Source organism: Bombina bombina, chromosome 5 (genome assembly GCF_027579735.1).
Source record: "Bombina bombina isolate aBomBom1 chromosome 5, aBomBom1.pri, whole genome shotgun sequence".
Classification (NCBI taxonomy): domain Eukaryota; kingdom Metazoa; phylum Chordata; class Amphibia; order Anura; family Bombinatoridae; genus Bombina; species Bombina bombina.
The window spans coordinates 1,067,187,107-1,067,213,336 of record NC_069503.1 but is presented as its reverse complement, the minus strand read 5'-3'; the positions used below and the strand labels follow the sequence as shown (position 1 = coordinate 1,067,213,336).

The window sequence follows — 26,230 nt, the reverse complement described above, 5'->3', positions numbered from 1 at the left end:
TGAAAACGAACTGTGCCTATAAGAAGCACAGAAAAAAATTATGACAGTTGAAAATAATTAAGTTATAGCATCAATCTTTGTCAGAAATATACAATTTTAGCAAAGGATTGTTCCCATTAGCAAAGGATAACTAACCCAGGCAGCAGAAAAAATACACAAATAAACGTTTTTTATCACAGTCAACTACAATCTTCACAGCTCTGCTGTGATGATTACCTCCCTCAAAAAAAGGCTTTGGAGATCCCTGAGTTCTGTAGAGATGAACCGGATCATGCAGGAAGAAAATGAACCTCTGACTGAGTTTTTTGATGCGTAGGTAAAGCGCCAAAAATGGCCCCTCCCCCTCACACATAACAGTGAGAGAGATCAGTGAACTGCTTTAATTTAAACAAAACTATTGCCAAGTGGAAAAAATAGTGCCCAAAACATTTTTTCACCCAGTACCTCAGAGAAATAAACGTTTTTACATGCCAGCAAAAAAACGTTTAACCTCAATAAATTAATTGTTATTTAAAACCTATTGCAAGTCCCTGCAAATTAGGTTAAGTCTATGCATACAGTATAAATCCAGTGAAGTACCATTCCCCAGAATACTGAAGTGTAAAATATACATACATGACAGCCTGATACCAGCTACATCTACTGCATTTAAGGCTGAGTTTACATTATAACGGTATGGCAGGATTTTCTCATCAATCCCATGTCAGAAAATAACAAACTGCTACATACCTCTTTGCAGATTAATCTGCCCGCTGTCCCCTGATCTGAAGTTTACCTCTCCTCAGATGGCCGAGAAACAGCAATATGATCTTAACTACTCCGGCTAAAATCATAGAAAAAACTCCGGTAGATTCTTCTTCAAATTCTACCAGAGAATGAATAACACACTCCGGTGCTATTATAAAATAACAAACTTTTGATTGAAGGTAATAAACTAATTAAATCACCACAGTCCTCTCACACATCCTATCTATTCGTTGGGTGCAAGAGAATGACTGGGGGTGACGTAGAGGGGAGGAGCTATATAGCAGCTCTGCTGGGTGAATCCTCTTGCACTTCCTGTAGGGGAGGAGATAATATCCCAGAAGTAATGATGACCCGTGGACTGACCACACTTAACAGGAGAAAGAGGATCCTCCACGCTCCATGGCTCCGCGGTCGCCGGTCTTCAGTCTTCAGCTCCGCGGTCTTCAGTCTTCAGCTCCGCTCCACGAAGGATGTTCCAGGAAGAAGAAAGAAGAGGTCACTGCTTGGAAGAAGACTTCACTGCCTGGAACAGGACCTTCTCTGCCGGACTTCAGGAACAGTGAGTAGCAACCTGGGGCTTAGACTTAGGGTTTTTTAAGGTTTTTTTTTTTTTAATTTAGATAGGGTGGGCAGTAAAAGAGCTAAATGCCCTTTTAAGGGCAATGCCCAACAAATGCCCTTTTCAGGGCAATGGGTAGTTTAGGGTTTTAGTGTTAGGTTATTTTATTTGGGGGGCTTTGGTGGGTGGGGGGTTTTACTGTTGGGGGGGCTTTGTGTATTTTCTTGTAAAAGAGCGGATTAGCTTGGGGCAATGCCCTGCAAAAAAGCCCTTTTAAGGGCTACTGGTTGTTTATTAGAGTAGGGGGTGTTTTTATTTTGGGGGGACTTTTTATTTTCATAGGGATTAGGTATAATTTTTTAAAATTCAGTAATTTTATTTTCTGTAATCTTAGATTTTTTTATTTTCTGTAATTGTAGCTTCAAAAGTAGTGTTAGGTTTTTTTATTTTAATAGTAACTTTAGTATTTTGTAAATGAGGTAATTTGGGTTCAATTATGGGGTGTTAGGCTAGGGGGGTTAGGTTAGGGGTTAGGTTTCTTGCGTTGTGGGCTTTGGCGGTTTAGGGGTTATTAGTTTTAATGGGTTTTTTGCGTTGTGGGTTAATGGCGGATTAGGGGTTAATAGTTTTAATAGGTAGTTTGCGATGTTGGGGTTGGCGGGTATAGGGGTTAATACACTTTATTAGTTATTGCGGTGGGGGATTGCGGTTGACACGTAGATAGACATTGCACATGCGTTAGGCGTTAGTTTATTTTTGCAGGCATTTTCAGGAGTTACGGTGCTCCCATACTCAGCGCAAGGCCTGCTACGGCTGCCTTTTATGGCGAGGTAAAAATGGAGTAACATTTCTCCATTTTCACCACGTAAGTCCTTGCGCTGGATATTAGATACCGTTTTGCGACGCGGTCCAATGTTAGTCTATGGGAGTAAAAATTGCGGGCAACGGGTGAAATATACGTTCCGCATTTATATGCTGCGCTGTATATAGAATACCAAATCCGCGCAAAAAGCGGCGTCAGCGGGTTTTGCGGGAGACGCTGCATATGTTATGGGGCCCCACACCACTGAACATAGCTTAAATATCTCTATAGCTAAAATGTTGTTTAAATAAAATGCTAATAATAATCTAGACTACACTCAGAAGCTACATTTTGGCTATAGCTTCCTGCACAACTGCAAATTAGTACTATTCCTACGGTGCCTGGTATAACTTTTGACTCAGGCGCTGTCAGGGTTTTATCCCTGTTGTGTTTGCCATGTGCTGCTGGCAGCCATTTTAACTCACCACTCTTCCTGACTATGGTGCATTATGGGGGATGCTGCTCATTTCCTGGACTTCCTTTTATGGCCAGACTGGTGTGCATCATCCGTGTGAGACAGAATGCAGTCTCAGAATTGTGATGTCATCACTTATTATATAAAGGGCCTCTGTTCAGTATGCTTTGCCTTTGCGTTGTCTCAGACCTGTTTGTGAGAGTTCATGTGTATTACCTGGCTGCCTGACGTCCTTCCTGGTTCCTGATCCCTGGCTTGTTCCCGACTCTGCTGTTTTCCTTGTTCCGGATTCCGGCTCGTCTGACTATTCGCTTTGGCTCCTGACTCGGCTCGTCTGACTACCATCTCTGGTTTTGACTCCTGGCTTGTTATTTGACTTGTGGACTTTTTATTATTTGTTGCTATTAATAAAGGTGTGATTATTTTTGCACTTCTCGTCTCAGTCTGATTCCTGGCACCCTGACAGGCGCCCTATGAGTGACTTATTCTCTCTTATTCTCAAGAGTTAAGATATTTAGTCCTATAATACTCCATCAGTCATCAATAAGAGGTTAAATTGCTTATTCTAGCTCGATCAACCAATAATCACTTAACTCACTCAATATCTTTAGATTTAGAATAAAGACTGCCTGAAACTCTTAATCTTGACACAGGGGCATATTTAAGAGTTTTTTCCCCTAGTGTCTCTTTCACTGTATCTAATTTAAATAAAATAAAAAAAAAATAAAAAAAACTTACATACTCCACTTATCACAACAGATAATAAATTAAATTATTTCTTAAAATGTAGACCGTGTGGCTCTACAAATACTTTTGAATCCACTCTACACTCACTATTTATTTTTTCTCTGCCTCACAAAGTTGCAATTTTTTTATTTCATTTTTTTCTTCACATGGAAAGATTTATTATACACAGTAATCCTTATTCACCCACCATGCCTGTCAAACTCAAAGATAAAAAAAAAGTGTCTCTGAAACATGCCTTGACATGACTAATGAACCGGACGTTTCTAAACTAGAACTTCAACCAATAGTGAATCAACTATCAAATCTGTTTTTATCCCAGTTTGGATATGTGAAAACACAAATATCGAGTTTTATCGGAGGAAATCTGAGGTCTGCTGACTTTCTTCACTATAAGTTCATCTTGAACACTTACTATTCTGCCCTTAATCTATATAAGTAACGCTACTTCTCTACTCTTTCTTCAAACCCAAAACGTCTGTTCTCCACATTCAATACTCTTCTCCGCCCACCCCACCACAACTTCTCTCTCAGCCCAAGATTTGCCAGCTACTTCAACAACAAAATCGACTCCATCAGAACTGAAATCAGCTCTCAACATACTACCGGTCTCCCACCCTCTCAAAAGCTCACAATTATCCAAAACCTACATAGCCATAATTTTAGCTCTTTTGCCCCTGTTACAGAGGATGAAGTTTCTGTCCTTATACTATCCTCTCACCTCACTACCCTGTCCCCCTCATAACTACTCCCCTCCCTCTCTTCTACCCTTACCCCTATACTCACACACATCTTCAACCTCTCCCTCAGCACTGGTATAGTTCCCACATCTCTTAAACACACATTAGTCACACCTATCCTCAAAAAACCTTCTCTCGATCCAACCTCCCCATCCAACTACCGCACTATTTCCCTACTACCTCTTGCCTCAAAGCTTCTTGAAAAGCTAGTATATGCACGTCTATCCCATTTCCTTACATTAAACTCCCTCCTTGACCCACTGCAATGCCTAGGTTAAATAATACAGGTCTTAAACTAAATAGATGGTCAATATTATGATCAAATTTGAAAAGGAAAGTAAAGGTTCAAAATAATGCTATATAATTCTGCACACAGTGCAGAATTATATAACATTATTTAAGTGTATTTTCAGAATTTTCAGTGAACGTTGGACTCTGCTCCAGGATCTACTGAGCGGGTCTTGAATATCCAACGCGCTTCACGGGCTTGCTGGTTAGTCACAGCACGCCCGGTCGCGCTATTGGAATAAATGTAGCTCACTCCCGCTCTGGTCTACTTTTACATTTTCGAAGTTACCGCTTAAATAAGGTTATATAATTCTGCACTGTGTGCAGAATTATATAAAATTATTCTAAACCTTTACTGTCCCTTTAACTACCAAGATAAGATGAATCTTAAGACTATATAGTAAAAATAGATCATTTTTGCAGAGCATAAGATATTACTCTTCCAGGATTTCTCTAGTGAAACTTCGCAAAAGAGAAAAGAAATGACACCCTATTGCACAAAATTAAATTAATAAAGGATATAAAGCCAGGCTTATTTATCCTGCAAAAATTATCCTACAGGAGGATGGGGCTTCCATTACACTATCTCAAGAAGAAAAAGTCAAAGAATTCTTTAGACATACAAGCATTATCTTTAACATGATATGACCCACCATTGACCCCCCCCCCCCGTGATCTAGGTAAAAACGGTTTGGTTTGTTCAAAATAATAAACTTTATGAAGTATTCCTCATGGAATGTAGGGGGGATTACTACCTCGATTAAAAGAAAAATGATTCTTAGGCAGCTAGGTAAGCATAGCCCGGATATAGCATTTATTCAGGAAACACATCATAAAGATAAGGAAATACACTCAAGAGTAAATGGGTAGGGGAAGTTTTTGCTTCTCCATGCCGTCATAGGAAAAGAGGCGTTGTTGTTTTATTGAACAATAATTTTTCCTATAATGTTGTAAATATAGAGATGGATCCTGGAGGAAAGATGGTTGATTTTAGAATTAGAAGCACTAGACAAAAAATATATTTTCTGTAACAAGTATGGGCCCAAGAGATCTGGCATAATCTCACAACATATTTATCTAAACATATTGGACAAAATTTAATACTCCTAGGAGATTTTAACCTGATCCCCCTCCCTCCGTGGATAAACTCGGACAAAAAAAAAAAACTCTTCTCAAAAATCAAAAAGATATATACGCAATTATGTAAAGACTTAAAATTATGACATCTGGCGATTACAACACGCAGAATCAAAGTCATACACTTGTGAATCTAAGTCCTAAAGGTCCCTGTCGCGTAACGATTTGATATTAGTCTCAGACCCATTACTTTTATTAGATACCAGAACTGAAATAAATGATAGCCTCATCTCTGACCATGCTATCATATCTTTAGAAATACAAACTAAAAAGTTTGATCTAGATAAAGTCTTCAATCCCCCTCCCCCCCCGAAATTCTTGGTAAATAATATACAATTCAGGTTGGTTGACCCAGAAATGGAGAGAATACAAAAATTTCAATCATACATACTTCAATAAAATAGAAATATTTTTGGGTACCTGCTAAAGCTTACTTAAAAGGGGAAATTAAGGCATATATGATTAAGCAGAAAAAGAAACATAGGGCACGCAAATTAAAACTGTCAAAACAAGTTAGAAATGTGTCAGGGTTTTTTCCCTTTTTGTTTGCCATGTGCTGCTGGCAGCCATTTTACTCACCTCTCTTCCTGACTATGGTGCATTATGGGGGATGCTGCTCATTTCCGGCACTTCCTTTTATGGCCAGACTGGTGTGCATCATCCATGTGAGACAGGATGCAGTCTCAGAATTGTAATGTCATCATTTATTATTTAAAGGGCATCTGTTCAGTATGCTTTGCCTTCGCGTTGTCTCAGACCTGTTTGTGAGAGTTCCTGTGTATTACCTGGCTGCCTGACGTCCCTCCTGGTTCCTGATCCCTGGCTTGTTCCTGACAGATTCAGGATTGCCTTCATCGTTCTATGCAGCGCCAAAAGTTCTAGGCTGATCGTAGGCGTCCGCCCGCACCTTCCTACCAGGTTGGTGAGAGAGTTTGGCTGTCCTCCCTCAACTTGAACCTTCATGTGCCTTCCAATAAATTGGCTCCCCGTTATGTTGGTCCTTTTCGAATACTCCGACGGGTTAATCCTGTGGCCTACGCTCTTGACCTTCCTCCTGCTATGCGCATCTCCAATGTTTTTCATGTCTCCCTCTTGAAACCATTGGTTTGTAATCGGTTTACCACTGTGTTGCCTCGTCCCCGTCCTATCTTTGTTGACAACCATGAGGAGTATGAGGTCAGCAGCATTATTGACTCTCGTATGTCCAGGGGCCGTGTACAGTATTTGGTTCACTGGATGGGCTATGGTCCGGAGGAGCATTCTTGGGTTCCCTCCTCTGATGTTCATGCTCCCGCCCTCCTCCGTGCCTTCCATGCCCGTTTCCCCAATAAGCCTTTTGTCCACCCGCGGGGGAGGGGTTGTTGAGGTTTTTTTCCCTGTTTGTTTGCCATGTGCTGCTGGCAGCCATTTTACTCACCTCTCTTCCTGACTATGGTGTATTGTGGGAGATGCTGCTCATTTCCTGCACTTCCTTTTATGGCCAGACTGGTGAGCATCATCCATGTGAAACAGGATGCAGTCTCAGAATTGTGATGTCATCACTTATTATTTAAAGCGCCTCTGTTCAGTATGCTTTGCGTTTGCGTTGTCTCAGACTTGTTTGTGAGAGTTCCTGTGTATTACCTGGCTGCCTGACGTCCCTCCTGGTTCCTGATCCCTGGCTTGTTCCTGACTCTGCTGTTTTCCTTGTTCCTGATTCCGGCTCGTCTGACTATTCGCTTTGGCTCCTGACTCGGCTCGTCTGACTACCATCTCTGGTTTTGACTCCTGGCTTGTTATTTGACTTGTGGACTTTTTATTATTTGTTGCTATTAATAAAGGTGTGATTATTTTTGCACTTCTCGTCTCAGTCTGATTCCTGGCACCCTGACATTACGCAAAGGCCATGAATTCTGATGGTGCTAATAATCCACCTTTACCTGCCATCATTTCCAGGATCGATGAACAGGACCACCGCTTGGATCAATTTGCACTAGCCCTGCAAACCCTGCTGACTCGCACTGCACATTTGGACCAAAGTGTCCCGCAAGTTATGGCTGCTCCTGTTTCCGCTGCTGCACCTATGCCTACCAGGAGCATGTCTGGTTCTGCACCTCTACCTCAGCGATATGGAGGCGATCCTATTCAGTGCAGAGGTTTTTTGAACCAGGTGGGCATTTACATTGAGATGTTACCTTAGGCGTTTCCCTCTGACAGAGCTAAGGTGGGATTTCTCATCTCGTTACTCTCTGACACAGCTCTTGCTTGGGCTAATCCCTTGCGGGAGACTAATAAACCTGTGATTTAAAATTACCCTGAATTTTTGGCCTCCTTTTGAATGGTATTTGATGTTCCGGCTCGCTCCTCCTCTGCTGCTAAACGACTCATGTCCATTCAGCAAGGTACAAGATCTGTTGCTCAGTATGCTATTGAGTTCCGTACGCTTGCCGCAGAGGTAGGTTGGAACAATGAAGCCCTTGTTGCTGCCTTCTTTCATGGGCTCTCTGATGCGATTAAAGACGAAGTTGCTGCCAGAGATTTACCAGAGGATCTCGAGGCATTGGTGTCTTTTTTGACCCTAATCAGACTCAGAGAGAGGCCCTCTTTCAAGGAGCGCTTGCGGAAGCCTCCTGTTCAGTTGTCTCCTACGTATTCGTTCCCACCCATGCCTCCTGGTCCTGAGTCATGAGGTACTGCTGAGCCGATGCAGTTGGGATTCACGCGTCTCTCCGCGGCGGAGAGGGCCTTAAGGAGGAGGGAGGGGCTCTTCCTCTATTGTGGGTTACAGGGCCACCTTGGGTGGTTTATCCTCGTCCCCAGAATCGCTTAAAGAGAAACCTTTGGTCACGGTTGTCCTTTCCTGGGTGGACTCCTTCATAGTCACTCAGGCTCTTGTTGACTCCGGTGCTGCGGGCTATTTTATTGACAGTGCTTTTGTATCAAAGCACTCCATTCCTGTTTTGCCTCGGTCCGTTACGCTTGCTATTGATGCCACTGATGGCAGGCCCCTTCAGCCCGCACTCGTTACTCACGAAACTGCTCCGTTGTCCATGGCTGTTGGGGCTCTCCATTTTGAAACCCTCCAGTTCCAGGTAATAAACTCTCCACATTTTCCGGTTGTTCTGGGTTATCCCTGGCTCATAAAGCACAATCCCAGTCTCGATTGGTGCAGGTCCGAAATTTTGTTGTGGTCCCCGCAATATATTTCCACTTGTCTTCGGAAACCAGTTAAAGTCTTGTGCTCTTCTTCGGTATCTCAATTGCCAGGGGAGTACCGAGAGTTCCTAGACGTGTTTGACAAGGTTCGTGCCGGTACGTTGTCTCCTCACCAGTCTTACGATTGTGCCATAGATCTGCAACCCAGAGCCATTCCTCCTCGGGGTCGGGTGTACCCTCTGTCCGTTGCAGAGAATTGTGCTATGGAGGAATATGTTGCCGATGCTCTGTCGTGGTGGATCATCCGCAAATCCTGCTCTCCTGCAGGGGCTGGCTTCTTCTTTGTGAAGAAAAAGGGTGGCGAGTTAAGACCATGTATCGATTATAGGGATCTTAATCGTCTTACCATTAAGAATGCTTACCCTATTCCGCTCATTACGGAACTCTTTGACCGCCTCAAGGGAGCTACGGTCTTTACTAAACTTGATTTGAGAGGAGCATACAATCTCGTTATGATTAAGGAGGGCCACGAATGGAAAACAGCATTTAACACCAGGAGCAGGCATTATGAGTATCTTGTAATGCCCTTTGGCCTATGTAATGCTCCTGCTGTTTTTCAGGAATTTATTAATGATGTCCTACGAGATATGTTGCAATAGTGTGTTGTGGTGTACTTACACGACATCCTCATACACTCACCCACACTTGAGGCTCATCGTTCTGATGTTACACGGGTTCTTCAGAGACTACGTGAGAACGGCCTGATTTGTAAACTCGAGAAATGTGAGTTCCATCAGACTCAAGTAACCTTCCTAGGTTATGTTATCTCCATTGCAGGGTTCTCCATGGATCCTGACAAGTTATCTGCAGTTCTGCAGTGGCCTCGCCCAGTTGGTCTTCGGTCTATTCAACATTTTTTGGAGTTCGCCAATTACTATAGAACGTTTATTAAAAACTTTTCTTCCTTGGTCAAACCTATCACAGACATGACCCGTAAAGAGATTGATCCACTCCATTGGTCACCTACTGCCATTAAGGCCTTTGATAGTCTTAAGACTGCATTTGATGCCGCTCCAGTTCTGGCTCATCCTAACCCTGTCCTGGCTTTCGTTCTTGAGGTCGATGCGTCTGAGACTGGAGTAGGTGCCCTCTTGTCTCAACGTCCTACGCCTGACGGTTCCTTGCATCCGTGTGGTTTCTTCTCTAAGAAATTGTCTCCAGCCGAGTGCAATTATGAAATTGGCGACAGGGAATTACTGGCCATAATTTTGGCAGGAATGGAGGCATCTTCTCGAGGGTACTAGCATGCCAGTGCTCATTCTTACTGACCACAAGAATTTAACTTATCTATCTGAAGCAAAACGTTTGTTGCCCGACAGGCCAGATGGGCGCTATTTTTGTCTTGGTTTAATTATGTGGCCTCCTACATGCCTGGTAGTAAGAATGTTAGGGCTGATGCCCTCTCTCGACAATTTTCGCCTTTGTTCAAAGAGGAGTCTTTACCTACTCCTGTTATACCTTCTGACCATATTTTGGCTACCATACGTACTAATTTGACTTCTCCCTTGGGGGAGGAGATCCTGGCTCCATGAACCAATGCACCTACTGAGAAACCTAGTGGTGTTTTGTTCCTGAGAATCTTCTAACTAAACTTTTGCACACTTACCACTATCCTAAAGCCGCAGGTCACCTAGGCAAGAACCAAATGATTTGGTCTGTCACTCGACAATTCTGGTGGCCAGGTCTTCGTTCTGATGTTGCTGCATATGTTGCCTCCTGCTCAGCTTGTGCACAGAATAAGACTCCTCAACGTCTTCCTGTGGGTCTTCTTCAACCTATTGCTAATGGTGAGCGTCCTTGGACACATCTTTCCATGGACTTCATTGTCGAGCTCCCCGTTTCAAATGGCAATACTGTTATCCTTATGGTGGTTGACCGTTTTTCTAAAATGTCACATTGCATTCCCTTGATGAAGCTGCCTACCGCTCAGGAGCTTGCTTCAATTTTTGCCTGGGAGGTCTTCCGTTTACATGGTTTACCCAAGGAGATAGTGTCAGACCGGGGTAGCCAGTTTGTCTCCAGATTTTGGCGTTCCTTTTGTGCTCAAATGGGGATCCAGCTTTCCTTCTCCTCGGCATATCACCCTCAATCCAATGGGGCTGCGGAACGGTCTTATCAAGCTATGGAACAGTTACTTCGTTGCTATGTCTCAGATCACCACAATAATTGGTCTGAACTGTTACCTTGGGCAGAGTTTGTTTGTAATAGTGCTATTAATGCTTCCTCCAAGTTATCCCCGTTCATGGCAATTTATGAGTTTCAACCATCCTTGTTGCCTGATTCATTCATGTCTCAGGGTATTCCGGCTTTGGAGGAGCATCTCTGGCAACTCCATTCCACGTGGGTGAAGATTCAGGATTGCCTTCATCGTTCTATGCAGCGCCAAAAGTTCTAGGCTGATCGTAGGCGTCCGCCCGCACCTTCCTACCGGGTTGGTGAGAGAGTTTGGCTGTCCTCCCGCAACTTGAACCTTCATGTGCCTTCCAATAAATTGGCTCCCCGTTATGTTGGTCCTTTTCGAATACTCCGACGGGTTAATCCTGTGGCCTACGCTCTTGACCTTCCTCCTGCTATGCGCATCTCCAATGTTTTTCATGTCTCCCTCTTGAAACCATTGGTTTGTAATCGGTTTACCACTGTGTTGCCTCGTCCCCGTCCTATCTTTGTTGACAACCATGAGGAGTATGAGGTCAGCAGCATTATTGACTCTCGTATGTCCAGGGGCCGTGTACAGTATTTGGTTCACTGGATGGGCTATGGCCCGGAGGAGCATTCTTGGGTTCCCTCCTCTGATGTTCATGCTCCCGCCCTCCTCCGTGCCTTCCATGCCCGTTTCCCCAATAAGCCTTTTGTCCACCCGCGGGGGAGGGGTCGTTGAGGTTTTTTCCCTGTTTGTTTGCCATGTGCTGCTGGCAGCCATTTTACTCACCTCTCTTCCTGACTATGGTGTATTGTGGGAGATGCTGCTCATTTCCTGCACTTCCTTTTATGGCCAGACTGGTGAGCATCATCCGTGTGAAACAGGATGCAGTCTCAGAATTGTGATGTCATCACTTATTATTTAAAGGGCCTCTGTTCAGTATGCTTTGCCTTTGCGTTGTCTCAGACTTGTTTGTGAGAGTTCCTGTGTATTACCTGGCTGCCTGACGTCCCTCCTGGTTCCTGATCCCTGGCTTGTTCCTGACTCTGCTGTTTTCCTTGTTCCTGATTCCGGCTCGTCTGACTATTCGCTTTGGCTCCTGACTCGGCTCGTCTGACTACCAGCTCTGGTTTTGACTCCTGGCTTGTTATTTGACTTGTGGACTTTTTATTATTTGTTGCTATTAATAAAGGTGTGATTATTTTTGCACTTCTCGTCTCAGTCTGATTCCTGGCACCCTGACAAAATGCCTATAGGAGATATATAACATTGCACAATAGAATATCATGGTATAGATATATCTTGCTTAGACAAGAAAGGGATATTTTTCTTTTACAAAAAACCTCCTGGGAATAACTTAAAATCAATGCAAAATACAAAGGCCATTTTGGCAAATCGGCTAAATATCTGGCTAGATTAGACAAAGCTAGGAAAAAAAAATTAACAACTGAAACTATTTCAGATGGAAACATTAGTTATACGAAGCTCCCGAATATCAAAAATATATTTTAAAAATATTTTGAACATATTTATACCCCTAAAGAGATTAATGTAGAGAATAAACAAAAGTTTTGGAATAAAATTAAATTACCCAAAGTCTCCTCTGAACATTTAGAAAAGCTGAATATTCCTATATCCCAGGAGGAAATATTGGAAGCTATAGATAAAACTAAACTTAACAAAGCCCCAGGCCCTGATCAAATTCCGTCTGAATTTACTAAAATAGTAAAAACTGATATTGTAGATACTCTAACTTCACTATATAATAGTTACTTTACCAAAGCCCAAATTACTTCTAAATATTTTACTGCTTCACTTATCACACTAATACTTAAAAAGGAAAAAAATCCAACAGATCCTGGTTCGTACAGACTGATCTCGTTATTAAACGTAGATTACAAAATACTTACCTCCATTATCATAAATAAACTCAAAGGACATTTAAATAAAATTATACACGAAGATCAATCAGGCTTTATGTCTGGCAGATATCCTACTAAAAACACCCGTAAAGTAGCTATAATACTAGAACATCTTTGGAATGAACTCTAAAAAAAGAAAAAAATCTACCAAGGCAGACTTTGCCTTACTGATAGTTGACGCAGAAAAGGCCTTTGATTCCGTAATTTGGGACCACTTGTATTCTTCTCTTTCGAATTTTGTTTTTTTCAGGATGTTTTGTAACTTTCGTCAAGGCAATATATAACTATCCCATATCTTCTATGATTGTGAACAGTAGTATGACAGTTACCCTTACCCTAAATAAAGGAACCAGACAGGGTTGCCCTCTTTTTCCTCTGCTATTCAATCTCGCAATTGAACCTTTGGCAATCCTTTTTAGGCAGGAATTAAAAGGAATAACTCTAGGGAATAATAAGTTAGTATCACTATACGCGGTTGACCTACTTTTTATTTCTTAAAAACACTAAAACTAGTATCCCTATTTCCTTACAGGCTTTCCACTTGTTCAGTTCAATTTCTGGATATAAAATTAACCTGTCAAACACAGAAATCTTATGGATACAAAAAAATGTTTCCAATATCCATTCAAAGAAGTAGAATTTATTAAATATTTAGGAATCTACTTCAATAAAAATCCAAATAGATGGTATAAGTCTAATTTTACCAATTTTTTTTTTACAGGAGCTATTTCTAAACTGAATAGATGGCATCATTCCCAATATCTTTCTCTGCTAAAGTAATGCTAATTAAAATAATATTGTTCCCTCAACTTTTTGTCCTAAGTAAAGATATAAGAAGCTTCTATAAAGCATGTGCCAATTTCATTGGGGGGGGGGGGGAGACACCTCTCAATACACAAACTTTCACAACCCAAAGAATTTGGTGGCCACTCCTTTCCTGACATCAAGTGGTATAATTTCAAAAGGAAAGAGAGTGTGATGGCACTACTGAAATAAAGGGGGGGGATGGGCTAATAATAGTCAAAAAGTAGCCTTATGTTTATTATTTACTGCCCAAGGGGTGCTGTGTACTTAACACAATGACAAGTTAGTGACCAAGAAGTCACAAAAAAGAGTACACTTGAAAGCACTCACTCCCTCATCAAATCATAAAGGTATGGCGTGTTGTGTGTGAAAAAAATGACACATTAAAAACATAAACACTTTAATAGAATTTATTAAAAACTGGGTGGTTTTAAAAACACTGAAGAACTGATAGGTGGTATTGTGTAATTCGTCTGAGATATCTGACAGACCTTGTAATATTGATAGTTAGTCAGTTATTGTGATTATGGTTGGCGTCTCACATTAGTAGAGTGAACCAATAGATAAGGAGTATTTATTGATAGGCACTGGGTTGCGTGCTATTAACCCTGAAGAGTTAGTTATATGTAGTTGATACAGTGCTACCTCTTATTTTGTGTCTTCTCCTATATAATTGGTTATTGACCGCTGCTCTTGGATTAAATCTAAATCAAAATATAGGAAAGTGATTATTGAGTCTTATAGGTTGTCCTGTATAGATATAGGTTATCCCTATAGAATGAAAATGGTGTATCTGAAGTTTGGTTATTCTTCAGAAATGTAATGTTCTTATGTTATACCATAATATTGTATTTCACTATATAGGGGAAATTCGATATACTTGGGTGTATACGATTGGGAATAGTTACTTAGAAAGCTTGCTCCTATTAGGACTGGTGGTAATGATAGTTATCCCTGTAAATGGTAGTTAGTATCCTTAAACTGACTTAGTCCCTGTCCGGAAGTATTGGCAAACTTAATATAATTAACTGGGTTCCACAAGAATCAATAACATTAAAGGGTATTGCAATAGTCAGTAACTGTAGTAAGTAATATGCACAGTAAGCTTAATATACCATAATAATTCTATAAGGTATGTGAGTAAATGTATACAAGCTTACTGTGCATATTACTTACTACAGTTACTGACTATTGCAATACCCTTTAATGTTATTGATTCTTGTGGAACCCAGTTAATTATATTAAGTTTGCCAATACTTCCGGACAGGGACTAAGTCAGTTTAAGGATACTAACTACCATTTACAGGGATAACTATCATTACCATCAGTCCTAATAGGAGCAAGCTTTCTAAGTAACTATTCCCAATCGTATACACCCAAGTATATCGAATTTCCCCTATATAGTGAAATACAATATTATGGTATAACATAAGAACATTACATTTCTGAAGAATAACCAAACTTCAGATACACCATTTTCATTCTATAGGGATAACCTATATCTATACAGGACAACCTATAAGACTCAATAATCACTTTCCTATATTTTGATTTAGATTTAATCCAAGAGCAGCGGTCAATAACCAATTATATAGGAGAAGACACAAAATAAGAGGTAGCACTGTATCAACTACATATAACTAACTCTTCAGGGTTAATAGCACGCAACCCAGTGCCTATCAATAAATACTCCTTATCTATTGGTTCACTCTACTAATGTGAGACGCCAACCATAATCACAATAACTGACTAACTATCAATATTACAAGGTCTGTCAGATATCTCAGACGAATTACACAATACCACCTATCAGTTCTTCAGTGTTTTTAAATACACCCAGTTTTTAATAAATTCTATTAAAGTGTTTATGTTTTTAATGTGTCATTTTTTTCACACACAACACGCCATACCTTTATGATTTGATGAGGGAGTGAGTGCTTTCAAGTGTACTCTTTTTTGTGACTTCTTGGTCACTAACTTGTCATCAAGTGGTATAATATCACAATTTTAGCGTGGTATGCAGTTGATTGGCTCACTAAAGAGAACTACCTTACACAGATATAGAAGAAGCTCTAATCTCTCCATTTCTGCTAAATGCCAGCCTCCATGGTCACAAAGCTCATCTTCCATTTAACATCCAAAGCATGATTACTCTACGCAGTTCAACTTCCAGCCTGAGTTCCAAGCACGGGAGCATGTTGTTATTAACTTACATGGGGCGCATGGTGAGGATCTGATTGGCTGAAATAGCTGCCAGTCAAAGAAGCCTAAGCGAAAATTATTCAGAGAGGCTGCATTGAATCAGGTAACGGAGATTGACAAAAATGCTCAGTATTAAAAGTAGATTTGACATTGGAACAAAATAAGCATATCAATATGCTAGTTAGCAGAAGAGTTTTCATACTATGTGAAGTTATGGAAGTGAATTTACCATCACTTTAATTTTTCAGAATAAGTACTCCACAGCATCATAGAATCCATAAAACTATCCTTTATTGAAGCATATGAAACGGACAGGTATGCATACCTGTCCATTTGTATGCTTCAATAAAGGATAGTTTTATGGATTCTATGGTGCTGTGGAGTACTTATTCTGATATATGTTTTAAGCTGAAGGTCGCCAGCTTATCCAACGTGCACCTGGCCTAGTTAGGCACATCTCCCGGTTGCTGGTCTAATCTAGACCTTATTAATTTTTCACAACTTCATAAGTCACTGAATACTGTTTCCTACATATGTGTTTTATTAAATATTAGACAATGGTGTTTGTTATTTTTAAATGTTATTGTTCCTAAATAGATTTTTATAACTGAGTCATCTTCTAGTTTTATATTTGTATATTTTATCAGCACTTCCCGTATTATTTTTGTGCAATGTGAACACCTTTTAAAAACGGACATAAAACCCAACATTTTTCTTTGATGTTTCAGATAGAAGATACAATTTTAAACGACTTTTCAATTTACTTCTATTATCACATTTTCTTCAATTTCTTGTTATCCTTTGTAGAAAAGCAGGAAGGGAAGTACAGGAGTATGCACGTCTGCAGGACTATATGGCAGCAGTATAGCAACAACACTAGATGGTCTATGATTAAGGCTTTTACATAACCGAAACGCGCAAGACCGGCAGGGAGCTCTGAGTCATAGTGTTTCTAGCTTTTCAAGCTTGCTCATTTAGCTATAACTTTTTTACCCCTTATTTAAATTTTGTGTGTGTACCTTTTTTGGATTAAACCCTCACTTTTGTTTGGAGCTCGCTGGACTATCGTCTCTTTTTTAACAACACTATTTCATGTCAATTGATCCCTCTCATATCAGTTTAAGATTTATTAGATCCTCATGCAGAAAGTTTATGGCATAAATAGAGACAGAAGCCCCATATAAAGCACTCACTTCAAAAAGGTATGTAGGTAGAACAAGTCACAACTTAGATCTCTTTAAAAATTAACTTTTATTGAATAGTCATTTAAAATAGTCCGTAATACAAGGAACTAATATATAAAAGACAAACATATATATTAAAAGAAAAGGTGAAAACCTGTGTGTGCTGAATTATACCAATATCTTGGTATAAAATGTAACGAGTAAGATGGTAAGTATAGGAAACATATGTTGGTTCCTGCTAATGAGGAGTCTGATTATATATACTTTCTATAGAAAAAAATAGGGGACTCGGTCCCAAAGCCGTATTAGTTAAGATACCCCTCACACTCCCCTCCAATAATTATATTCTCAGTATTACCAACTTGCTAACAAATATATGTATGTGGAACTTTTTCAACACATACTGAGTATAGTTAAAGGTATATAACAAATAGATGTATGTGGAACAATTTTCAACACATACTCAAAGCAGCACACACCAGGTTACGTCTGCCTGATGAGCATTTTGCCTAAGCTTTGTCAAAGGCCTTTGAAAACTGTTCCACATACATCTATTTGTTATATACCTTTAAAAGGGACATTATACACTAATTTTTTCTTTGCATAAATGTTTTGTAGATCTATTTATATAGCCCATAAAGTTTTTTAGTTTTTTTTTAAATGTATAGTTTTGCTTATTTTTTTCATAACATAGCTCTGATTTTCAGACTCCTAACCAAGCCCTGAAGTTTTAGGAGAATACCGTCAGATACCTACTTCAGCTTGCTCCTATTTGTGTAAAGGGTCTTTTCATATGCAAAAGGGGGAGAGGGGGAGTGTCTTATTTCCCACTTGCAGTGGGCTTTCCAGCTATCTTTTCAACTGAGCTAAACTGAGAGCTTCTAAGAAAGTTTTTAAAACAGTTTTATACAGGATTTTTATATCAGTATCTGTGCATCTTATTCTTTATAGTAGTGTATATTATGTATTTCAGATATATGAAAATTGGTGTATACTGTCCTTTTAACTATACTCAGTATGTGTTGAAAAAGTTCCACATACATATATTTGTACTTACCATCTTACTCATTACATTTTATAACGAGATATTTGTATAATTCAGCACACACAGGTTTTCACCTTTTCTTTTAATATATATATATATATATATACACACACACACAGACATCCCAAGTCTCCCTGAAGTTCATGGAGTCTCCCTGACTGTAATAGCGGCTCCCTGATGCCAGCAAATGGAATGCAATCTCCCTGAAACTCCAAGTTCCACGATCCAATGTGGCCCAAATCCGGAAAAGTGCTTCTTTAAGGAATGCCTTTAGTTGGTGGGATGTTATAGAACCCTCAAAGCATTAGTAGCCAAAATGCCCCCACTGATTCTAATAAAATAAAAACACAAATACTACCTTATTTACTGCACGTAATTAAACTTTGTATTCTAAAATATTTAAGCATTCAACAAGCGTACGGTCACTGGAAAAAAAGGTTTGTTGTATGTGGTTGTGCAACAAAGCTACTTTTTTTTTTTTTTTAACGTGACTTTAGTGGGAAGCTACTTTAATGATAAGTCCCTAACTTATTTAGGGTTTCAAGGTGTCCAATATATAACTGGGGGGGGGGGGTGTAGCGGCGCAATAGCGGGTGAAGCCACCTCCCTGAAATGAGTTTTTGCAGGTTGGGATGTCTGTATATAAAATGTTTGTCTTGTATATATTAGTTCCGTGTATTACGGACTATTTTATATGACTATTCAATAAAAGTTAATTTTTAAGGAGATCTAAGTTGTGACTTTTTCTACCGATATACCTTTTTGAAGTGAGTGCTTTATATGGTGCTTCTGTCTCTATTTATATTATATTGGCATTGAGCACTCTCCACACTCTCTTGTGTGGGTTTACCCTATAATATTGATTCACACAATAAACTATGGTTGCTAAGTGGGGTCACACAATGGTCCCACTTCAAAGCTCTACCTTAGGCTCCTTGCTTGACCCCACCATATATCTATTTTGCACAACTAAGGAGTGATTGATACAATTGGACGCCAGCAACACAAAAACACATTTTGTCTCTATGGCTGCCAGTAACACATACAAAGCGGTAATTTAAACCCCTTCCACCAACTGCCAGTAGCAAACACTGGGTAATGTTTTTATATCCCAGTTGTTGAAAGTAAAAATACAGAGCACATACTTTACTCCAGTAGCTCTTTAAAACACACTGCACAATGCTCATGTTAGAGACATAAAGGGACCTTAAAAAGCTGTCACTACATAGGGGGACTATTTAACATCCAGGTACTTTTGTATAGATTGTATTGGACAGTCTGCTAAAATACTGCACTGTCCGGTTAAATACAGGACACCTGTATACCATGACTGCATAGAAGTTCTAGGACATGAATACACGGGTATCTCTGGTGTAGTTATTAGTTTTGCAGGACTTTTCATCTTGGAGGCTGCTACGTGTAGTGCCATTTGGAAATTTACTACTGTGCATGTTACTCGCATATCGGCATCAGCAGAATCTGTGACTCCTTATTACATGTATTATCACATTTTATTACATCACAAGATTTAACACGTGTAACCTCGTACCTGCGCCACACACGCTACTAGTCACTTCAACCCGCCGATTTTTCTTATGACCAGACCGCTCCCACTCAGTACCCGTTACTATGACAGCGGGCGCAGGATGATGCTGTAACAAGGCGACGTGAAGTTCAAGTCAGGTGACTTTTGCTACTGGGTCACATGATGGGGATGTCAAAGAGTTGCTTGATTGTAGGGGCAGCTTCCTATATACTGCAGTGGGGAACGCTGGAGCATTGACCGGTGGAGAGGAGGCGCTGCCTGCAAAGGTGTCAGGTAAATAGCTCTACAGTGAATATGTGTCACAATATCATAAATGTCAGGTCCATATTTAAAGTGCGGGTGTCGCCTTGGTTACTTTATTTCCAGCCACCTTATATAATAAATATGGGGTTTCTCTGATATCATGCGTTTGGAACCCCTTTATGAAACATGTTTCCTTATCTAGCCCCTCCTTGTAAACATTAGGTGTACTGTAAAAAAAAATATTGTGTCATGAGTTCAAGCAGTAACATTGAGAACATTCAATATTAACCCCTTAGTGACAAGATCATTTTTTTAATTTTCTTCTCCATTTTTGGTTGAGAACCTGGGTTATGCTTGCTTATTGGTGGGTAAATGACAGCCTCCAATAAGCAAGTGCTATCCATGGTGCTGAACCTAAAATGGGCTGGCTGCTAAGATTTACATTTCTGCTTTTAAAATAAAGATAGCAAGAGAACAAAGAAAAATTGATAATAAAAGTAAATTAGAAAGTTGCTTGAAATGCCATGCTTCTCTCTGAATCGTCAATGAAAAAAAATTGGGTTCAGTGTCCCTTTAACCCCTTAGTGACCAGACCACTTTCCATTTGTTGACCCTTTGGGACCAGGGCTATTTTTAAATTTCTGCGGTGTTTGTGTTAAGCTGTAATTTTACTCTCACGCATTTACTGTACCCACACCTATATACAGTTTTTCTCGCCATTAAATGAATGGACTTTCTAAAGATAACATTATTTTCATCATGTCTTATAATTTACTATAAAATAAACAATTATAAAATATGATGAAAAAATGGAAAAAAAAAAACACTTTTTCTAACTTTGACCCCCAAAATCTGTTATACATCTACAACCACCAAAAAATACCAATGCTAAATAGTTTCTAAATTTTGTTCTGAGTTTAGAAATACCCAGTGTTTACATGTTCTTTGCTTTTTTTGCAAGTGATATGGCAATAAATACAAGTAGCACTTTGCTATTTTCAAACCATTTTTTTTTTTTCAAAATTAGCGATAGTTACATTCTAACACTGATATCTGTCAGGAATCCCTGAATAACCCTTCACATGTGTGTGTATATATATATATATATATATATATATATATATATATATATATATATATATATATATATATATATATATATATATATATATATATTTAGTAGACAACCCAAAGTATTAATCTAGGACCATTTGGGTATATTTCATGCCACCATTTCGTCGCCATATGCGATCAAATAAAATCGTTAACTTGTTTACTAACTTTTTTACAAACTTTAGCTTTCTCACTGAAATTATTTACAAACGGCTTGTGCAATTATGGCACATATGGTTGTAAATGCTTCTCTGGGATCCCCTTTGTTCAGAAATAGCAGACATATATGGCTTTGGCATTGGTTTTTGTTAATTAGAAGGCCACTAAATGCCGCTGCGCACCACACTTGTAATATGCCCAGCAGTTAAGGGGTTAATAAGTTAACTTGTAGGGTTAATTTTAGCTTCAGTGTAGAGATCAGCCTCCCACCTGACACATCACACCCCCTGATCCCTCCCTGACCACCCTCAAACAGCTCTCTTCCCTCCCCCACCTCACAATTGTCACCGCCATCTTAAAGGGACACCAAACGCAAAATGTTTCTTTAATGATTCAGATAGACATGCAATTGTAAGCAACTTTCTAATTTACTCCTATTATCAATTTTTCTTACTATATTTATTTAAAAAGCAGGAATGTGATGCAAAAGAGCCGGCCCATTTTTGGTTGAAAACCTGGATTATGCTTGCTTATTGGTGGATAAATGTCAGCCTCCAATAAGCAAGCGCTATCCATGGTGCTGAACCTAAAATGGTCTGGCTGCTAAGATTTACATTCATGATTTTCATAGCAAGAGAACAAAGAAAAATTGATAATAGGAGTAAATTAGAAAGTTGCTTAAAATTGCATGCTCTATCTGAAGCACGAAAGAAAAAAAATTGGGCTCAGGGTCCCTTTAAGTACTGGCAGAAAGTCTGTCAGTATAAAAATAAAGGTGTTTTTTTTGTTATATATATATATTTTATCGTTAGTGTAGGATCCCCCATTCCCCCCCAAACAGCTCTCTAAGCCTCCCCCTTGACCTATTGGCCGCCATCTTAGCTACTGGCAGCTACTACCCAGTTTACTAAAAAAAATTCCTTTTTTGTCTAAAAAGAAAAAACAACAATTTCTGTAATGTAGCTGCCCACCCTTAATACTCTACCGACCCTCCCAGATCCCTTACCCAACCTTTCCCCCCCCCCTTCTTTGTCTCGGACTTTACTGTTACTGAATGTAGCACACGCGCACGCCCCCCCCCCCCCCTCCGCCTCCTCGTGTGCTCCAGGAAACAGTGGGGACAGGATCCGGATCTCCACCAACGATGGGCTGCCCGTCCGCCTCCCTACTATGGCTCCCACCAACGATCAGCACCATCCCTGGCCGATGCAGAGATGGCCTTTTTTTTTAATGCAGGATGCCCTAATATCGAGGCACCACTGCAATAACATTAACATGGCTGAAAGCGATCACGATCGCTTCCAGAGTTTGAAAACCCTGAGGATGTACAGGGTACATCCTTGGTCATTAAGGGGCAGTTTTTGTAGGCCGTACCCTGTACGTCCTTGGTCCTTAAGGGGTTAAAGGGATACTAAACTCAATTTTTTTTCTTTCATGATTCATATAGAACAAACAATTTTCTAATTTATTACTATTATCACATTTTCTTCATTACCTTGCTATCTTTATTTGAAAAGCAGGAATGTAAATCTTAAGAGCTGGCCCATTTTAAATTCAGCACCCTGGATAGCGCTTGCATATTACTGGCTACATTTAGCCACCAATCAGCAAGCATTACCCAGGTGCTGAACGAAAAATGGGCTGGCTCCTAAGCTTTACATTCCTGCTTTTCAAATGAAGAAAGCAAGAGAACTATGACAAACTGATAATACAGTATAAGTAAATTAGAAAGTTACTTAAAATTGAAAGCTCTATCTGAGTCAGTAAAGAAAAATTAGGTTTAGTATCCCTTTAAGCCTATGTATATAATTCTGTTTTTTATATAAAACCTCATTGCACCTATTAACACAAATAGGAGGATCTATTTAGACCACATTTAAAAAAAAAAATTAAAAAACGAGGCAATCTCTGATATAACATTTTGTAAAATACATGGTTTATGGGGAGCTTATTATATTAATATGAACTCATTTGTAGTGTGAATCTAATTAGGACAGAAGACCTTAAAAGGGAATTGATGTAATATGTAAGAGAACCAATTATAATACATATTGGGCTCTTATCAGAGACTTCCTTATATGTTTGCTTATAGTAAAGCAGAGTTGATGTGACGCAAGTTTTTGCGCCCATTTAGCAAACATGGGGCTTCTGCTGTGATATTTTGTGATGCTCTCCCTATTATAAATAGGCGATCATCTGCTTATACACTATAGCTTGGGTTGTTTGGCAGATACATAAGGTATTCACCTCATATTATACACATTTAAATTATGGTTTAAAAACATAATCTTTTCCAATGCAGTTTGATTTTTCTCTTTCTAATAAATACACAAATATATTACAATTACAATGCATGTGTGTGATATTGTATCCCTAAAAACATGTATTAGAGAGCTTTTGCTTTGTATTAGTAATAGCGGAGAGTAGCTTTAGCATAAAGCATTTTTGTTTTTTGAACAGGCTCATCAAATGCAATTTTAATGCAAGATTTCCGTTTTTTATTAGGTTCAAATACAAATATTTTTTGTCTGATGGTGATTTATTTTGAATGAATATTAATACAGTTGTGTTAACTGTTTTTTCCTTGTTTAGGCTCAGAAAGAAAATATACTCATACGCTTTGAACACACTGTCCATGATCAGAATGGTTGATTTCCTAGCAGAAAATAATCACTGTGGGCAGGCAATTCTGCGGATCGTCTCCCGTGGAAATGCAATTATTGCCGAACTTTTGAGACTTTCAGAATTTGTACCTGCTGTATTCAGGCTAAAAGACAAAGCCGATCAACAGAAGTATGGAGAAATTATATTTGATTTTAGTTATTTCAAGGTAAATAAATCGATTTGTTATGTTATGCTAATGCTTATAATATATAAATGTAAATGCTTAATATTGCTATATGGACTATTAGTCAATTTCCTTTTCTTAACAGGTTTTGTCTGTAAAATGTGCTTGTAGAATATTATTCATAATTCTGACAGCATGGTTTATGTAGTATTAAAGGGACACTGTACTCCAAAAAATTCTATCATCCACACAAATTAATAACATCTTAAATATGCTGATTTTTTTTAACGTGAAGTAAAAGAGGTTTAAACATGAAATGACACTAACAGAGTTGTATTAGTTGTGTACTTCCTACTAATGCTCATTGTCTGAGAAGTACTAACTTCTATAGCTCATTGGCCAATAGGTACTTCCTTGTAATGCTTATTAAGCATTAGTAGGAAGTACCTATAAGTTAGTGCGGATTAGCAATACGTACACAACTGATACTGGTATGTTAGTTTAAATGTATACAGCTTTTGCTTCATATTTATTCAGGCAATAAAAATGTTTAACTGTTGCTCTTCTATATGGATAATAGAACATTGTTTTTTAGTACAATTTCCATGTAACCAGAATCTGTGTAAGAATCTAAAGGAGTTTGTGATCTCTTTATGTCAGTAAGCTGTGTTGCTAGCTATTGATGGTATAATTACTATTAAAAACAAGTTTAATTTAATATATACAATGCCAATATTATATCTAAAATTTGTAATCATAGTGTTCATGAAGGTAAGGATTGGTGACAAATATGAAACCGCAGTTTATAATAGTAATTGAAACTTAAAAAAGTGTTAAGTGCCTAATTGCTTGGGTATTCTATTTCTTTCATGTAATTGGCAAGAGTCCATGAGCTAGTGACATATGGGATATACAATCCTACCAGGAGGGGCAAAGTTTCCCAAACCTCAAAATGCCTATAAATACATCCCTCACCACACCCACAATTCAGTTTTTACAAACGTTGCCTCCTATGGAGGTGGTGAAGTAAGTTTGTGCTTAGATTCTACGTTGATATGCGCTTCTCAGCATTTTGAAGCCCGATTCCTCTCAGAGTACAGCGAATGTCAGAGGCACGTGGAGAGTATCACCTATTGAATGCAATGATTTTCCTAACGGGGGTCTATTTCATAGGTTCTCTGTTATTGGTCGTAGAGATTCATCTCCTACCTCCCTTTTCAGATTGACGATATACGCTCATATAACATTGCCTCTACTGATAACTGTTTCAGTACTGGTTTGGCTATCTGCTATATGTGGATTGGTGTCATTTGGTAAGTATGTTTTTTATTACTTAAGACACCTCAGCTATGGTTTGGCACTTTATGCATTAATATAAAGTTCTACATATATGTATTGTACTTATATTTGCCTTGAGTCAGGTTCATGTATTTCCTTTTGCAGATTGTCAGTTTCATATTTGGGGAAAGTAAATATTAAGAAATATTTTTTTACCTGGGGAGTCTTTTTTTCAATTGACTACTTTGTTTCAAATTGTGGGCTGGATTAGGTTCGCGGGTGCGCCAAATGCTACACTTTATTGCGTCATTCTTGACGCAATAAAGTTACGTTGTGCGTCATACTTGGCGCCAAACTTTTTTCATTTTTTATTACCCTATTGCTGTTTGCCTCTTGCCTTTTTCTATGTCAGAGGGCTATGCTATTTGCATTTTTTCCCATTCCTGAAACTATCATATAAGGAAATTTGATAATTTTGCTTTATATGTTGTTTTTCCTTTTACATTTTGCAAGATGTCTCAATCTGATCCTGCCTCAGAAGTATCTGTTGGAACTTTGCCTGACATCGGTTCTACCAAAGCTAAGTGCATTTGTTGTAAAATTGTGGAGATTATATCTCCTAATGTCATTTGTATTAGTTGTCATGATAAACTTTTACATGCAGATAGTGTATCCATCAATAATAGTACATTGCCGGTTGCAGTTCCTTCAACCTCTACTGTACATGATATACCTATGAATTTTAAAGAATTTGTTTCTGATTCTATTCTGAAGGCTTTGTCTACATTTCTGCCTTCTAATAAACGTAAAAGGTCTTTTAAAACTTCTCATAAAGTTGATGAAATTTGAAATGACCGACAACATAATGAATTATCCACCTCTGTTGAGGATCTATCTGATTCAAAAGATCCTTCCTCAGATATTGACACTGACAAATCTACTTATTTATTTAAAATGGAGTATATGCGTTCTTTGTTAAAAGAAGTGTTAATTACTTTGGATATTTAGGAAGCTAGTCCTCTTGATATTAAAACCAGTAAACGTTTAAATTCTGTTTTTAAACCTCCTGTGGTTAGGCCAGAGGTTTTTCCTATTCCTGATGCTATTTCTGATATGATT

At 39.0% G+C, this 26,230-nt stretch overlaps 2 protein-coding genes across 2 annotated transcripts in view; one reads left to right on the top strand and one right to left on the bottom strand.

Moving 5' to 3' along the window:
• NSMCE2 (NSE2 (MMS21) homolog, SMC5-SMC6 complex SUMO ligase) overlaps nucleotides 1–19,612 on the bottom strand; it is a 1,014,246-nt gene extending 994,634 nt beyond the window's left edge. Inside the window, exon 1 of the mRNA XM_053715348.1 lies at nucleotides 19,534–19,612. The gene's annotated coding sequence lies outside the window, so the exon portion shown is untranslated. The remainder of the gene's footprint in view (nucleotides 1–19,533) is intronic.
• A 78-nt stretch (nucleotides 19,613–19,690) lies between these two features.
• The window catches only part of LOC128661721 (WASH complex subunit 5-like), a 115,284-nt gene continuing 108,744 nt past the window's right edge, over nucleotides 19,691–26,230 (top strand). Inside the window, exons 1-2 of the mRNA XM_053715944.1 lie at nucleotides 19,691–19,803; nucleotides 23,638–23,875. Of these exons, the coding sequence (XP_053571919.1) occupies nucleotides 23,681–23,875 (195 nt within the window). The 5' untranslated portion in view covers nucleotides 19,691–19,803; nucleotides 23,638–23,680. The remainder of the gene's footprint in view (nucleotides 19,804–23,637; nucleotides 23,876–26,230) is intronic.